At 30.1% G+C, this 18,350-nt stretch overlaps 1 protein-coding gene across 50 annotated transcripts in view; it reads right to left on the reverse strand.

Annotated features, from left to right (window-relative positions):
- The window catches only part of LOC122508873 (Down syndrome cell adhesion molecule-like protein Dscam2), a 176,013-nt gene that overhangs the window by 57,934 nt on the left and 99,729 nt on the right, over nucleotides 1-18,350 (reverse strand). For 12 of the 50 annotated variants that reach the window (XM_043622471.1, XM_043622474.1, XM_043622482.1 and 9 more), the window contains 2 exons: nucleotides 13,052-13,342; nucleotides 5,582-5,872 (listed from right to left, as the gene is read on the reverse strand). The exons of 29 other annotated variants lie outside the window; for them this stretch is intronic. In XM_043622471.1, the coding sequence (XP_043478406.1) occupies nucleotides 5,582-5,872; nucleotides 13,052-13,342 (582 nt within the window). Of the gene's footprint in view, nucleotides 1-5,581; nucleotides 5,873-6,634; nucleotides 6,926-13,051; nucleotides 13,343-16,876; nucleotides 17,168-17,683; nucleotides 17,972-18,350 lie in introns of all 50 variants that reach the window. 9 more of the 50 variants (XM_043622485.1, XM_043622496.1, XM_043622518.1 and 6 more) reach the window with 4 other exon arrangements.

Genomic DNA, 18,350 nt, shown 5'->3' on the forward strand with positions numbered 1-18,350 from the left:
GTGTACTCTTAACATAGCCTCGTGCTTAGCCTTTCCGGACGGATTTACAACGATACACGCGTAGGATCCACTATGCTCTTGTGTTACTGTTTCAATAAGTAGAATACTAGTTCGTGGTCCTAATTTTCCGATGCTGTATCCTTTGAATTGTAACAAAGGCTGATTGTCAAAAGTCCAATTAAAATTTAACGGCAAATCGCCGACTGATACCATGCAAGGTAACTGAGCCGCCTGTCCCGCATATATTGGCTGATTTCCAAAATCAAATGGATTGATGCGTGGCTGAACTGAAACGCAAGGAATTGTGTGATTCGCGGTGGATTTCATTCCTAACACTGACGTGGAGTGTAATTCATTTGTTCATTTGTTATCTGTATTTCTTTAATCGATCTGCAATTCAGATAATTAATTACAATACAGGATAAGGATGTGGAAGTGGATAGAAATCAAGTCCGAGAAGAATAATAAATGAAAAAAACAATTTAACTGAGTAATTTCGTTTAAAAATGGTTTCATCAGCTCAACTAACTGCCTATTTAGATACTGTAACATACTTTAAAAAGGCAAATACTTGGAGATGTAGATGAATAAGTGGTACAATCATAATCGAAGGAGGTAAAGAAGCACCGCAACAAAGCCAACGCAAACGACAAATTACTTCACTGAGAATACCTACTTATTTCCTTTTAAACAAACCATCAGTCATAAAAATTATAAAAAGTTTTATGACTTTCACATAGTTTAATAGTGTGGACGTAAAAACCATTCGTGGCTCAAAATTTCTGAAGCGTGTCACTAATTTTTCGATAGGGATATTTTTATATTGCATATCAATAATTTTATAGTATTTTCCTATCAAAATAAGACCCCAAAGTAGATTTTGCATTTTTATTTTTTTCAGAGTTATTGTTTAAACAATTTTTACGCATCACATTATTGAAAAATTTGTTCCTACCGTTCTGTTTGATGGATTTTAATAAAATTTGGTACGAGTAATATACAATAAACGTACTTTTAAAGGAAAAATATTTGTTAGACATTGTTCATAATTTGTTTAAAATAGCAACAAATATTATAAACAAATAGAAATAAAACAAACTTCTCCGCCTAATTTCGTATTTTTTCTGGTCAATTAGGATTGAAAAAAAGAAAAGTCAGTATATTGCATTAGGTCAAAAGTTATTCATATTTTTGTGACCGCGCTCGCTGCGCTCCACAGTGGGTTAAAAAAACGAAATTTGGTTCAAATTAACTTGTAGACCACAATTTTCAACTAAATTAAAAATTTTTTCCCTCTAACTCAGAACTAAATTCTAAAAAGATTTGTGAAAGTCGATTTTTTAAATTTTTTTTTGTAAGTTTTTAATGTTAATGTAACGTGTAAAAATAATGATTTTTTAAACTTTTCAATATAGTTTAAACAAAAAGTTTTATACATACTCAATATTGCATTCATTTTATGTTTGGGGGTGTGTAAACAGTAAAAAAAATTATTTATAAGATTATACAAATTGTTATAAACGAATTATATAAACAATTACACTCTAGGCGAAGATATGACTAAAAATAATTTATTTTTTGTATTTTATAAATTTACTTCAGCTAATTGCGATCAAACTTTCATTTAATGAAATTGATGTGTTGCAATAATTTTTCTTAATTATTTAAACAATTTTAACAAACAATTGCACTGTTAGGACATTTCTGGGCAGAAATGAATAAAATTTTTTACAATTAATGTTTCTCCTTAATCGCCTAGAAATTATCCTTTTGAAAAAGTTATTTTGCAAATAAATTTATCATTTTTATAACCAATTACACTGTAGGCAAAGTTATGTAAAAAAAATATTTTTTATAAATTTACTTTAGCTTATTTCAATCTAATTTTTTTATTGAAACTGATGTTTAGCGATAATTTTTCTTAGTTATTTAAACAATTTTAATAAGCAATTGCATTGTAAGAACATTTTTGGACAGAAATAAAATAAATCTTCAAAAAAATTTTAGCAAGTTTTAAAAACGTTTTATTCTTTTATTAAAATATTTTCTTCAAATTTAATTATTAATGATATTTATTTGTAAAAATAAGAGAAATTAATGCAAAACTTCGTTTTCATTATAAGAAATTAACTGTATAATTTAATCTTAATTTATAAAACAGACGATTAATTTTCGACCAAAAATGTTTGATGAATATAATTGTTTATTCAATTTGTTTATCAAAATGATAAAGTTATTTAAAAAATAATTTATTTTCGATGTTAATCTCTGGAAAGTTTAGAAGAAAACTTAATTGTAAAACTTCGATTTATTTCTGTCCAAAAATGTCCTAACAACGCAATTGTTTATTAAAATTGTTTAAATAATTAACAAAGATTATCGTAAAACATCAGTTTCATTAAAGAAGTTAAATTGCAATAATCTGCAGTAAATTTATAATAAAAAACAATTTTTTTAGGCATAACTGCGCCTAAAGTGTAATTGTTTATATAATTTGTTTATAAAAATAATTAAGTTGTTTGCAAAATAACATTTTCATGAGGATAATCTCTAGGCTGCTTAGAAGAAACATTCATCGTAATAAATTTGATTCATTTTTGCACCAAAATGACAAACAAATTTTTTTTAGTCCTATCATCGCCTAGAGTATAATTGTTTATTTAATTTGTTTATAACAATTTGCAATCTTAGAAACAATTTCTTTACTGCTTACACACCCTCAGATATAAAATGTATGCAATATTGAGTATGAAAAACATTTTTTTTTAAATATATTGAAAAGTTTAAAAAATCATTTTTTACACTTTACAAAAACATTAAAGATTTATAAAACAAAATTTAAATAATCGACTTTCACAGATGTTTTTAGAATTCAGTTCTGAGTTACAGGAAAAAAACTTTAATTTAATTAAAAATTCTAGTCTAAAAGTTAATTTGAACCAAATTTTGTATTTTTATCCCACTGTGGAGCGCAGCGAGCGCGGTTTCAAAAATATTAATAACTTTTGGCCTAATGCAATATACTGACTTTTATTTTTTTTAATACTCGTGATAAAACAGGGAATCATAATAATTGACTAGAAAAAATACGAAATTAGACGGAGAAGTTTATTTTATTTCTATTTGTTTATAATAACTGTTGCTATTTTAAACAAATTATGAACAAAATGTAAGAAATATGTTTTGTTCGAAGATATGATTATTGTATATTACTCATACCAAATTTTATTAAAATCTATCAAATAGAACGGTAAGAAAAAATTTTCAATAATTTGATGCGTAAAAATGATTTAAACAATAACTCTTAAAAAAATTAAAATTTTGCAAAATCAACTTTGGGGTCATATTTTGGTACGAAAATTCTATAAAGTTATTGGTATGAACTATAAAAAAAATCTCCACCGAAAAGTTAGTGGCACGCTTCAGAAATGTTGAGTCTGGTTTGTTTAGTAGAAAATGTTGCATTACGACAAAAACGAACTGTTGAAAACTGTCTGCAAAAATACCATTCACTCTGAGATGAGCACTGTGTCTAGCTCGACCAGCGACATTATCTGCCACGCAAGCATACTCTCCAGCATGTTCGCCTCTTACGGAAGGTATGGTCAAAGTAGAAACTCGGTTTCCCATCGCCGTGATTTGAACTTGATCGTCTATATTCAAATGACTGCCTTGAAACAACCATTTCAGATCAATAGGCGTGTCGCCTTTCAAAACTGTACAGTGAACTATTATCAAATCCCCAGTATTGGTACTCTCGTGAAAGTTGAAAGGCTGCAAATGTGGTGGTACTGTAGACCGCAAAAACAAACAATCAAATTGTAACTTAAAACGTTTTGTTTTGGAGGAGATGGTTCAAATAAACATGTACAATTAAGTAAAAATTGATCTATTTTTGAGCTACGGCACATTTGTCGCAAAATAGTGGAGGAAATCTCAGGAAAGGAGAAAATAAAGGTCACCGGGTGAAAGTTGTTCTACTGTGATGATTTTTGAAATTAAGCACCATTAACTATGAGTTCAGCCGACAGTTCATGTCTCCCGGCTATATTTTCGGCAATACAAGTGTATGTTCCGGCATGAGAGGCTTGAACTGATCCTATACTCAATATTGCACCACGTCCACCTAAATCCAAGACAGAGATTCCCGAATGTGGTGAAATAACATGGCTGTTTAAAATCCAATGAAGCTTAAGTGGTTGATCGCCTTCAATAACTGCACAAGGTACAGTTATAACTTGACCAGAATTCAATGGTTCTTCGCCAAAGGTGAAAGGTAATAGCTTTGGCATTACTGGAAAGAAAATTATTTTACGTCCTAATATTACTGATCAACTGAATTATTGTGACAATGAAAATGATACGATTTTCAATGATCAAAATTGCTTTTAAAATAATCACATTATTGCGATTTTCAGTAACTGAAAAATAACGAAAATTAGGTAAAGTATCCTGGAGTTAAAGTTAGTTATTTATTTACGTTAATCTTTGCCAACAGAAATGAAGATAATATTTTTTATTCAATATATAAACCCAAATATGTCAATATTTAACTGATTAGACATTTTCTTGTTTAAGTTTCAATGCTGAAATAGCACCTTCATTTACTGCAAGTTTGACAAGCTTAGCAAACTTAAAACAAGAAAAAGTAGGTGATTAATTTTCTTGTTCAGTATGAATCATAAGAACTTAACGAAATTCTACTGAATCAAGTTTTTATTGAAAGGCTTGGAAAATTCGACTATTTTCATTTTATATATCGGAGCGGTTTCCAATGTATTTTAGTCTGCTGAACATAATCCCGGGTCCCAAATTGGTTTATCACGTCAAGATTTTGAGACAAATGGGAGAAAATTTCCAAACAAACGTGTTTTTAGTTTAAAAACCTCAAAAACAAGTTTTTTGAAGTTGTTAACTACACTTTTCTTAAAATCCTGACGTGCTAGGCTATTTTATGATTTGCGATCGTGTTCATCGGACAGAAATGGATTTGAAACCACACAAATAACAAAAATGAAAAACCATACAGGCCTGTGTAATTTACCTATAAAGTTCGTAATAGATAATTTTTATTTTTAGAAAAACCCTTAATTTACAAAATTCTCTCACATTAACACTGCGAATCTGTATACAACTAATGCACATATGAAGATAAAGTATCGTATGAAGAGTAACCATTTAAAGAAATGTGGTTAATGAAAAATTATTAAATATTAGTTAGTTGGAAATTTTAGTGTTTTGTTTAGAGTAATTTTGCTATCTTTCTTTTAATTTAACTTTTAAGAATTCATAGCGATTTCTAAAAAGTATTCTAATTTTATCCGAGAAATAAAAGACTGCTAATATTGTGATTACATACATCTCCTTCAAACATATGGCATTATTTAATAATACATCTATTTAAAGTATTAGGACATTGTGATATCATTGCGAAATAAGAAAAGTAGACAACATTTTTGAAAAGAAATTTGATTTCTATATTAGAAAAATAATATTAAACGGCCAGGAAAAGGATAAGCAAATAGACGCCCAAAGATGAATTTTCTATAAACGATCAATTGCGATGAAAAACGAAGTGTACCGTTGACATTAAGTATAGCTGTTCGAGACACAGAACCAGCTGCATTAGAAGCAATGCATGTATACTCTCCTGCATGCCGAGCAGCGACAGCTTCAATAGTCAATTGTTTAAGGCGACTTCCGGAGTCAGATATAATTATATCTCCTTGCGGCTTATATATTGGTTGATCCGCAAACATCCAGACTATTTCAATAGGTAAGTCTCCTTTTATCACAGCGCACTGTACCGACGCCAAGTCACCCGCATTAGCAGGTTCTTCTCCAAAGGAAAACATCGATATTTGTGGTGCAACTATATAAATGTAAAAATTGAATTCATGAAAGAGAACAAAACAACAGTTTCAAACATTTCTACGCATTAATAACCCAGTTACTATTGCCATAATTGCCTTTAATTTCATCCTAAAATATCCAGCTATATCAAATGAAGTCACATTGTATTCGCGGCGAATGAATTTACGTGCTTTGGAATTGGAATAGGAAGTTTAATAATCAGGAAGTAGTATTGGAAATAAGCTAAGAAAATTATGAAATTAATAAAATACCATTGACTTCGAGTACAGCTGTTTGTGAAACTGAACCAGCTATATTAGAAGCCACACAGGTATACTCTCCAGCATGTTTAGCTGCAACCGTTTCAATGGTCAACTGTTTCAACCGTTTACTGGAACTCGATATAACCATATCATAACCAAATTCTATTTCTCTATCGCCAAACATCCAAGTTATGTCTATAGGTAAATCTCCTTTTGTCACAGCACAAGTTACTGTAGCCAAGTCACCCGCATTCGCGGGTTCTCCACCAAAAGAAAATTGTGCAATTTGTGGAACAACTAGAAAGAAAAGTTTCCAAGTATCGAATAAAATGTTATCGTATTAGCAAAAAATCATTAATGGTACGTCTTCCTTTACAAAGAAGAGATCATAACTGATTAACATTAATATACCTAGATGAACGTGGAGTCAACAAAACGAAATAAGATTCTGAAGGGAAAAAGGATAATGTTAAAACTACGCACTAGAAATATTTATGTTATGTAAGGTACGAAGGTACCATTAACATTGAGAGTGGCTGATCTAGAAACAGTTCCAACAATATTTGACGCCACGCAGGTATATTCTCCCGCATGGTTTGCTGCGACTGCTTCTATTGTCAATTGCTTGCTACGTTTTCCAGAATTAGTTACAGCTACATCTTCTTTATAGGACTGTAAAGATTGACCCTCAAATAGCCAGTCAATGTCTAAAGGAAAATCTCCTTTAGACACTGTGCACTGTACGGACACTGTGTCACCAGCATTTACAGGTTCCTCCCCAAGTGAAAATAACGCTATTTGTGGAGCAACTGCGAATAAAATTTTCTTTGTATTTACAAATAATTTAATATTATCTTTTATTATTTTTTTTAGAAAAGTCATTTTGTAATATGCGATTCTATATTTAAAGGATAAAAATTCCTATTCTTGGAGCTAGTAAGTCTTCACCTAAAAACACATATCGTTAAGCGTGGAGCCAACAAAAAGTAGTAGATTAGAAGAAATTGCAGGAGGACGCGGGAAAATGTAATAAGTGCACACAAACAATAGATTAATTATAAGGTACAAAAGTACCAATAACATTAAGGACTGATGACTTTGAAACGGATCCAACAATATTGGCCGCTTCGCAGGTATATTTTCCAGCATGTCTTGCAGACACAGACTCAATAGTCAACTGTTTAACACGTTTTCCAGTATTAGTGATAATTATATCTTCTTTGCCCGGTTTAAGTAAGCGTTTTTCAAACATCCAATTTATTTTCAGGGGAAAATCTCCTTTAGATACTGTACATTGGACAGATACTGTATCGCCAGCATTTACGGGTTCATCCCCAAATGAAAATAGTGCTATTTGTGGAGCAACTATGGAAACATTTAAAGTATAGAAATATTATAAATTTTAATTAAATAAACACAATGGTTTTTAAGATATCATATCAAAATAGTACAGAAAAACAATTTTTACCGAATACATATCAAATTATGAACAAGATAGTGAAATTCTAAACAGAGAATTAAATAAATTTAATGACATGATATTCTCTTTCACCTATGATACTTATCAGTCAACCGCTACTAGCAAAGTCACATCTCTTAAAAGGAAAATGGTATTAGGAAATTTTAACAAGGTTAAATTATTTAGATATTTAAATACCATTAACATCGAGAGTAGCAGTTCGTGAGACTGATCCTGCAAGATTTGATGCAATACATGTGTATTCCCCAGCGTGCCTTGCAGAAACAGCCTCTATAGTTAATTGTTTATGACGATTTCCAACGTCAATTACTCTTATATCATTTGCTTGAGATTCTACTGGATTATTCATAAACATCCAAGTTATATCTAACGGTAAGTCTCCTTTTGTTATCAAACACTGTACAGATGCCATGTCACCTGCATTAACAGGTTCTTCTCCAAAAGAGAAAAGAGCGATCTGAGGAGCAACTATAGAAAAATTACATTTCTTTTGAAAATAATAATCCGATATTTGCAGTGATAACAAATTACTAATAAGTTTTAATAAAATTAGACACCTGTAAAAATAATATGTAAAAAGTATTGTAAAGAAACCTTTTCTCTTACTATAATATAGTAAGATAACATTTTATATATTTTGCAATCTGATTGGCGCTACTATAAAATAATTTCATTTCAGTACACCTAAATATATTATGATTTATTAAAAAGGAAAATTAGAAACCGTAACCTTCCTTAAAAATTTAATTTCAAAAACGTATGTACATAAAGCAATAGAAGAATAGTGAGACGATACATCTAACCTAATAGGATCAGAAATTCTACGAATATTACCTAAAAATTGCGTCAAAATTTCGGAATATTGAATTCAGGTATCTAAAAGTAATGAGTCAAAGCATGAAAGAAATCCTCATTCAAATATTATCTGTGTAAAATATTTTACAACTTTTGACATCAAGTCTCATAATTTTTAGGACAATCAAAGAAAAATGAGACATAAATTAACTGCTATTAAGGAATAGGTTTAAGGAATTAATAATCAAACTGAAATTATTCATGAAAAATACCATTAACGTCAAGAACAGCCGTTCGTGAGACTGATCCTGCAACGTTTGACCCAACACATGTGTATTCTCCAGCATGTCTTGCTGCAACAGCCTCAATAGTTAACTGTTTATGACGCTTTCCATTATCAATTATATTTATGTCATTTTTGTCAGATTCTATAAGGCGACCGTCAAACATCCAAGACACTTCTAATGGCAAATCCCCTTTAACAACGGCACATAGGATCGATACCATTTCACCTGCATTTATCGGGTCATCTCCAAAAGTAAAAGGTGAAATTTGTGGTGCAACTAAGAGAATTCAAATAATTGACTACATTAACGGGATTCAGTTCGTTTAGATAAGTCAGCAAAAGATCTTTAGAAAACAAACAGAATATCAATAATTTCAACTTATGTTACTGAATAAAGATTGAATAAATATACCTAGAAGTAACTTTAGATTAAAAATATTCAAATGTAAAAATTTAAAGATAAACTTAAAGATAAGCTTCCTATGTCCCTTGTGACGGAAATTAAAATCTTTATATATGTCCTACTGCAGAAACAAAACAATAAATATATATGGCGGAAACGTCGACTTTAGCAGACTTAACACTGGTAGGTTTTTTATATTATAATTCGTTAGATTTTTTCAATAATAATTTTTGTTTGTTATAGAATTTTGTTCTCAGCTGTATATTGAAATTGTTGTATTTCTTAATATTAATTAAGAATTAATTATAGTTGCTCTATTCACCAATTTACTTCAAATTTTTAATATACCAAGGTCCGAAAAAGGGTCCAAAATGACATTAGAATCCAAAACGAAATTCGACATGAAATAAATGCGAAATCCATCCAAAATTTCTTATGAATTTTTATTGAATTATTTTCTCCCTAGTACTACCCTACTAATGGCAATATATATTTAGTTTAACAATCAATTATTGCTAAGATTTTCCTTTGTTATATGCCGTTTAAGAACTAAACAAATAAAGAATGAAATGAACAAAAATTGTATTTTAAAAAAAGATGACAAAAATCGACATAACTCAAAAAGTATGCTTCTACTTGTTCATCTAATGGATAGAAACAGAATTCCAGATAACGTTTGATAAACATGACAAAAAAGCTATTATTGTTTACAATATTAAAATATTAATAAAAATATTAGTCAGTATATTTATTAAACCGCAAGCTTGTAGTAAACTTGCAGTGCAAATCATAACATGTCCTCATAACTCCAGTTTGCGCAAACTTATATGTTGTGGTGTTACGATAACATTAGGTACTTGCAGTAAGTCTACACTACAGTTCAAGTAAAATAGCTTCAAGAAAATTTACATGTTATTTGAATATGTTCTTAGAAAAAAAAATGAAATTTTTTAACTTTAACTAATGCGCATGACCTAGAGAAATTGTATGCAATAAAACAAATATTTAGATAAACTTAAATTTATCTAAGGACATCAAATTTGGAAATATCAAATCCCTCGCAATTCAATAGGATTAAGGTTTAGGAAAAGAATAATAATTACATTAACACCATTTGCTAAGAAATACCATTAATGTCAAGAACTGCGGTAAATGAAACCGATCCCGCAATGTTTGACCCAACACATGTGTATTCTCCAGCATGTCTTGCAGAAACTAAATCAATAGTTAGTTGCTTATGTCGTTTTCCATTATCAATTATATTTACATCACTTTGATCAGATCCTATGGGATTTCCATTGAACATCCAAGATATATCTAATGGTAGATCCCCTTTAACAACAGCACATTGGACCGATGCCATTTCACCTGCATTTACAGGATCATCTCCAAAAGTAAAAGGTGAAATTTGTGGCGCAACTAAGAGAATTCAAATAATTGACTACATTAACGGGATTCAGTTCGTTTAGATAAGTCAGCAAAAGATCTTTAGAAAATAATCAGAGTAGCAATAATATCAACTTATGTTACTCTATAAAGATTGAGTACATTTATATTTTTTAAATCGGGCAAGTAAATATGCTTAGAAGTAACCTTAGATTAAAAATATTCAAATATAAAAATTTATAGATAAAATTTTTAAGTCCCTTGTTACGGAAATTAATAATTTTATATGTGTCTTACTACGGTAATAAAACAATAAATAAATATTACTAAAAATTTGACTTTAGCAGACTTAACACTGGAAGTTTTTTATATGTGAACGTCCGCATGAAAAGGGACCACTTTGGCACTATTGGACTTAACTATATAGTCATATTCCTTGTTAAATTTGTAAAAGTTTGATACTACTTAAGTCCAATTTGGTACAACAGTCATTGAGTTATAGACTTTTAAAATTCACAATGTCAAAAACCTCATTTCGAGAAAATCGAAATCAAAGACTGTAATGCGAATATTTTTGGCTCTTTTAGGAAGATATTCAGATAAGAATTGTTTAAAGTCTAGTTCGACATGAAATAAATGCGAAATCCATACGAAATTCATGCAAAAATTTTCATGAAATTCGATCGAATTATTTTCTCCCTAGTACTACCCTAATAATGGCAATAAAGATTTGGTTTATCAATCAATTATTGGTAAGATTTTTCTTTGTTGCAAGTCGTTGAAGAACTAAACAAATAAATAATGAAATGAATCAGAATTGTATTTTAAAAAAAGTAACAAAAATCCACATAACTCAAAAAGTTTGCTTTACGTATTCATCTAATGGATAGTAACAGAATTCCAGATAACGTTTGATAATCGTGACAAAAAAGAAATTATTATAATAATAATTTGTTATTATTACATTACATAGTACATTATTTAAACCGCAAGCATGCAGTAAACTTACAGTGCAAATTGCACTATAATTTAAGTTAAATTGCTTCAAGAAAATTTACAGGTTAATTAAATATGTTATTTGAAATATAAAAATACATACAATTAATTTATTTGACTTTTAACTATTTCGCATGATCCAAAGAAATTGTATGCAATAAAACAAATATTTAGATAAAATTTACCTAAGGACGTCAAATTTGGAAATATCAAATCCCTCGCAACTCAATAGGAATAAGGTTAGGGAAAAAATATTAATTACATTAACACCATTTGCTAAGAAATACCATTAACGTCAAGAACAGCCGTAAGTGAAACCGATCCTGCAATGTTTGACCCAACACATGTGTATTCTCCAGCATGCCTTGCTGCAACAGCCTCAATAGTTAACTGTTTATGACGCTTTCCATTATCAATTATATTTACATCACTTTGATCAGATCCTATAGGACTTCCATTGAACATCCAAGATATATCTAATGGAAGATCCCCTTTAACAACTGCACATTGGACCGATGCCATTTCACCTGCATTTACCGGATCATCTCCAAAAGCAAAATGCGAAATTTGTGGCGCAACTAAGAGAATTCAAATCATTGACTACATTAACGGGATTCACTTCGTTTAAGTAAATCAGAAATACATCTTTAAAAAATAATCAGAATAGCAATAATATCAACTTATGTTGCTCTGAGCGGAAGGTTTGACGTCGAGGCATAATGATGTGCACCGACGATTATTGTCCGGTACACACCATTAGAACTCGACTGTCGATAAAACAGTTGCAGTCGGAGATGTTTTCTACAGTTTCGCTCTCCACTGGCGAGAAAACTGATTAGACGGATGGTCCAGGCAAATGCGAGTACTCCTAATATCAAGACGTTCTGTAGACGCAAAAGTTAGTATTAAGTAATAAGAATATTTATAAAAAAAATTCTACGGTAGTAAAACAACTTGTATAGCCAAGATTGGAGGCTTAAAACGGGGATATTAACAAATAAATAAGGCGAAAATCGAAATCAAAGACTGTAATGTGAATATCTTTGGTTCTTCTAGAAAGTTATTCAGATAAGAATTGTTTTAAGTCAAGTACACATTCACGATGAAAAATGAATATGAATTTCGATCGAATTATTTTCACCCTAGTACTACCCTACTAATGGAAATATAGATTTAGATTAACAATCAATTATTGCTAAGATTTTTTTTTGTTGTAAGTCTTTTTAAAATTAAACAAATAAATAAGGAAATGAATCAGAATTATATTTTTAAAAAAGTTGACAAAAATCCAAAGATCTCAAAAGTTTAGTTCTACTTGTTCAACTAATGGATGGGAACAGAGTTCCAGATAACGTTTGATAAATGTGACCGAACAGAAATTATTATAATATTAAAATATTAGACAGTACATTAATTAAACTGCAAGCTTGCAGTAAACTTACAGAGGAATTGTATGCATTAAAACAAATATTTAGATAAAATTTATATAAGGATGACAAATTTGGAAATATCAAATCCCTCGCAACTCAATAGGATTAAGGTTTAGGAAAAGAATAATAATTACATTAACACCATATGCTAAGAAATACCATTAATGTCAAGAACAGCCGTTCGTGAAACCGATCCTGCAATGTTTGACCCAACACATGTGTACTCTCCAGCATGTCTTGCAGAAACTGAATCAATAGTTAATTGCTTATGTCGTTTTCCATTATCAATTATATTTACATCACTTTGATCAGATCCTATAGGATTTCCATTGAACATCCAAGATATATCTAAGGGTAGATCCCCTTTAACAACAGCACATTGGACCGATGCCATCTCACCTGCATTTACAGGATCATCTCCAAAAGCAAAAGGTGAAATTTGTGGCGCAACTAAGAGAATTCAAATAATTGACTACATTAACAGGATTCACTTTGTTTAAATAAATCGGAAATACATCTTTAGAAAATAATTAGAATAGCAATAATATCAACTTATGTTACTCTAAAGATTACTGTACATTTATATTTTTTAAAACGTGAAAGTAAATATACTTAGTAACCTTATTTTAAAAAATATTCAAATGTAAAAATTTATAGATAAACTTATACATAAACTTCTTATGTCTCTTGTGATGGAAATCAAAACCTTTATATGTGTCTTACTACAGAAATAAAACAATAAATAAATTTGGTGCAAATTGAAATCAAAGACTGTAATTAGCCTGGGATTTTTCCGGTACGTGGGATAATCTGAGCGGGAGGTTTGACGTCGAAGTATAATGATGTGCACTGTCGATTAATGTCCGGTACACACCATTAGAACTCGACTGTCGATAAACCAGTTTTACTTAGAGAGGCTTTCTACAGTTTCCCTCTCCACTGACGAGAAAACCCAATAGACGGTGGTTCAGACAAATGCGAGTACTCCTAATTTCAAGACATTCTGCAGACGCAAAATTTAGTATTAAGTAATGAGAATATTTATAAAAAAATTCTATGGTTGTAAAAACATTTCTATAGCCAAGATTGAAGGATTAAGACGGGTGTAAAAACAAATAAATAAATATGTGCAAAAATCGGAATCAATGCGAATATCTTTGGTTCTTCTAGGAAGTTATTCAGATAAGAATTGTTTTAAGTCTAGTACACCTTTAAGATGAAAAATGAATATGAAATTCGATCGAATTATTTTCAGACTAGTACTACCCTTTTAATGGAAATATAGATTAAGATAAACGATCAATTATTGCTAAGATTTTTCTTTGTTGTAAGTCTTCTAAGAATTAAACAAATAAATAATGAAATGAATCAGAATTATATTTTAAAAAAAGTTGACAAAACTCTAAGTATCTCAAAAGTTTGCTTCTACTTGTTCATTTAATAGATAGTAACAGAATTCCAGATAACGTGTGATGAATGTGCCAGAAAACAAATTATTATATTAAAATATTAGACAGTACTTTTTACTTTGTATGCAATAACACAAATACTTAGATAAACTTAAATTTATCTAAGGACGTCAAATTTGGAAATATCAAATCCCTCGCAACTCAATAGGATTAAGGTTTAGGAAAAGTATAATTATTACATTAACACCATTTGCTAAGAAATACCATTAATGTCAAGAACAGCCGTTCGTGAAACCGATCCTGCAATGTTTGACCCAACACATGTGTACTCTCCAGCATGTCTTGCAGAAACAGAATCAATAGTTAATTGCTTATGACGTTTTCCATTATCAATTATATTTACATCACTTTGCACATTGGACCGATGCCATCTCACCTGCATTTACCGGTTCTTCTCCGAAGGAAAATAGTGAAATTTGGGGTGCAACTAAGAGAATTCGAATAATTGACTACATTAACGGGATTCGGTTCGTTAAATATATCAGCAATTCATCTTCAGAAAATAATCAGGATATCAATAACATCAAATTTATAAAAAAACTCTATAAAGATTACTTTGGCACTATTGGTCTTATCTATATATGGTCAAATTCCTAGTTAGATTTTGAAAATTTTGATACGTCTTAAGTCCAATTTGGTACAATAATCGCTGAGTTATAGAATTTTAAAGTTCACAATGTCAATAACCTCATTTCGAAATAATCGAAACCAAAGACTTTAATGCAAATATCTTTGGTATTTCTAGGAAGATATTCAGGTAAAAAGTGTTTAAAGTCTAGTTCGACATGAAATAAATACGAATTCCATGCGAAATTTCTTATGAAATTCGATCCAATTATTTTCTCTCTAGTACTATCCTAATAATAGCAATATAGATTTAGTTTATCAATCAATTATTGGTAAGATTTTTCTTTGTTGCAAGTCGTTGAAGAACTAAACAAATAAATTATGAAATGAATCAGAATTGTATTTAAAAAAAAGTATCAAAAATCTATAATATAACTCAAAAAGTTTGCTTCACTTATTCATCTAATGAATAGTAACAGAATTCCAGATAACGATTGATAAATGTAACGAATAAGAAATTATTATAATATTAAAATATTAGACAGTACATTAATTAAACCGCAAGCTTGCAATAAACTTACAGTGCAAATTGCATCATGTCCTCATAACTCTAGTTTGAGGCAAACTTATATGTTGCGGTGTTATGATAGCATTTGGTACTTGCAGTAATTCTGCACTACAATTTATAATACAATTAATTTATTTGACTTTTAACTATTGTCCATGATCCAAAGAAATTGTATGCAATAAAACAAATATTTAGATAAAACTTATGTAAGGACGTCAAATTTGGAAATATCAAATCCCTCGCAACTCAATAGGATTAAGGTTTAGGAAAAGTATAATAATTACATTAACACTGTTTGCTAAGAAATACCATTAATGTCAAGAACTGCCGTTCGTGAAACCGATCCTGCAATGTTTGACCCAACACAGGTGTATTCTCCCGCATGTCTTGCAGAAACAGCCTCTATCGTTAATTGTTTATGACGATTTCCATTGTTAATTATAATAATATCACTCTGTTCAGAATCTATTGGATGTGCATCAAACATCCAAGATACTTCTAGAGGTAAATCTCCCTTCACAACAGCACATGTAACAGATGCCATCTCACCTGCATTTACCGGTTCTTCTCCAAAGGAAAATAGTGAAATTTGAGGTGCAACTATGAAGAAAATGGAATTATTTAATATTTTCGGGATAGAAAATTTTTCTATTTAAAACTCCGATACACATAGAAGTAAAATGCAGAGAAACAAAATAAAAAAAAAATTTTTTTAATTATTTGAATATAAACAAATGCTCTTTGGAATTGTACTTAAATGTGTATTTAAGTTTTTGCTAATTCTGTTTGCTGTGTAATGAGAATTAGGTCGCATCTCCTTACAAAAAGAGGAAAAAAAGTTGTAGCATTCGAAGTAGTTAAATTGTTAATACTACATATTTGTAATTCTAAATGAGTCATTGATGTTGGAATTGACTATACGATCCTGGGGTTGTTGTGGTAGCGATGTTTCCTTAGACGGGAAATTTGTCACAAAAACAAACAATGTGAGTGGTCATGTATGAAATTGTGAGAGCTAGAGCGCGATAAAGGAACTGAATACGAAAGGTATTAGAATAATGGTATTAAATATCCTACACTGAATTAGAAATTCGGTAAATTATAACTGATGAAAATTAAACATAATACATTGCATGAGATAAAGAAAATAACTATATAGATTATAATTATTGAAAGACAATAATATGGAAAAATTGATGTTTTTGAATAACATACTGTAGTTACTCAAACTTTTTATATAGAAATTGCTTTTCTACGTTTTTAAATTTCGTTATCATGAAATTAATAAAACTTCAACATTTCTAGTAGAGTCAAATCTCAACTGAGGATTAAGGAACAGGTAAACAATAATTATAAATAATAATTAGTCTTCAATAATACCATTAATGTCAAGAGTTGCTGTTAGAGAGACTGATCCTGCAAGATTTGATGCGACACAGGTGTATTCCCCCGCATGTCTTGCAGAAACAGCCTCTATCGTTAACTGTTTTTGACGATTTCCATTGTTAAATATAATTATATCACTGTGTTCAGATTCTATTGGATGTGCATCAAACATCCAAGATACTTCAAGAGGTAAATCTCCCTTCACAACAGCACATGTAACAGATGCCATCTCACCCGCATTAACAGGCTCATCTCCAAATGTAAATGGTGATATTTGGGGTGCAACTAACAATAAGAACAAAATGCATAAATTAATATGCTAATTAAATACAAAAATCTTGACATTTGTTATCCAATACAAGTTATTCCAATATTATATACCTAATATTTGATAGTATATGTCGTCAGTAGAATTATTAAACCATGCTACCAGTGACACGTTACAATATAAAAAAGTATCTCGTAAATATATTTATTCTACTTAAGGTCTAATCATCCTTCGTAATGACTCAGATAAACCTAATCTCAATTAACCAGTTCGCAACAATTAAACGATAAAACTGATATAAAATTAAAACGAAGTCGAACAATTTAATATATTTAAAGTACTACTACTCTGTTGTGCATGCCTCAGATTGAATTTAAGTTGATCACAAAAAATATGACATTAACTATATCAATAATTTTGAAAAATAATTAAAGTTGTAAATTTTTTAGACGAAGTCATTTCTCGAATTGGGATTAATGGGTTAGGGAGAGAGTTAAATAAGGAAATAAATTATATAGCTTTCTCAGAAATACCATTAATATCTAGAATGGCAGTTCGAGAAACAGATCCTGCAATATTTGACGCAACACAGGTATATTCCCCTGCATGTCTTGCAGAAACCGACTCAATGGTCAACTGTTTACGTCGGTTCCCATTATCAATAATAATATCACTTTGATCAGATCCTATAATATGATCATTAAACATCCATGAAACTTCCAAGGGTAAGTCTCCTTTTATAACAGCACATGTAACGGATGCCATTTCACCTGCATTAGCTGGCTCTTCTCCAAAGGAAAATGTTGCTAATTGAGGTGCAACTAAGAAAAAGTAGAATTGTGTAATTAAACGACATCTACTTGTTTCGAATGAATCTTTTATATCACATCCAAAAATATAAAATATCTTTGAATAATTTACATGTTTAATAATTAACTCTAGAATGCCTATTATATGGAAGTATAGTAAGTAACTCCACTTTAAGTTAAATCTCCGACAACGATTATAACAGATGCTTTCTTGCAGGACCCTAAATATTACCTTTCTCAATCATTAAATATAGTAAATTAGTATCAATCTTGTGTGTTAAAAATAAAATTTTCTAATTAGATGTTTAAGTATGATAAAATAATAATAATCGTTCTAAAAGGAAGAATGGTGAATATGCCTTATAAAAGGAATTGTGTAGTTCTTCAATTA

Source organism: Leptopilina heterotoma, unplaced genomic scaffold (assembly GCF_015476425.1).
Source record: "Leptopilina heterotoma isolate Lh14 unplaced genomic scaffold, ASM1547642v1 Lhet_58, whole genome shotgun sequence".
Classification (NCBI taxonomy): Eukaryota; Metazoa; Arthropoda; class Insecta; order Hymenoptera; family Figitidae; genus Leptopilina; species Leptopilina heterotoma.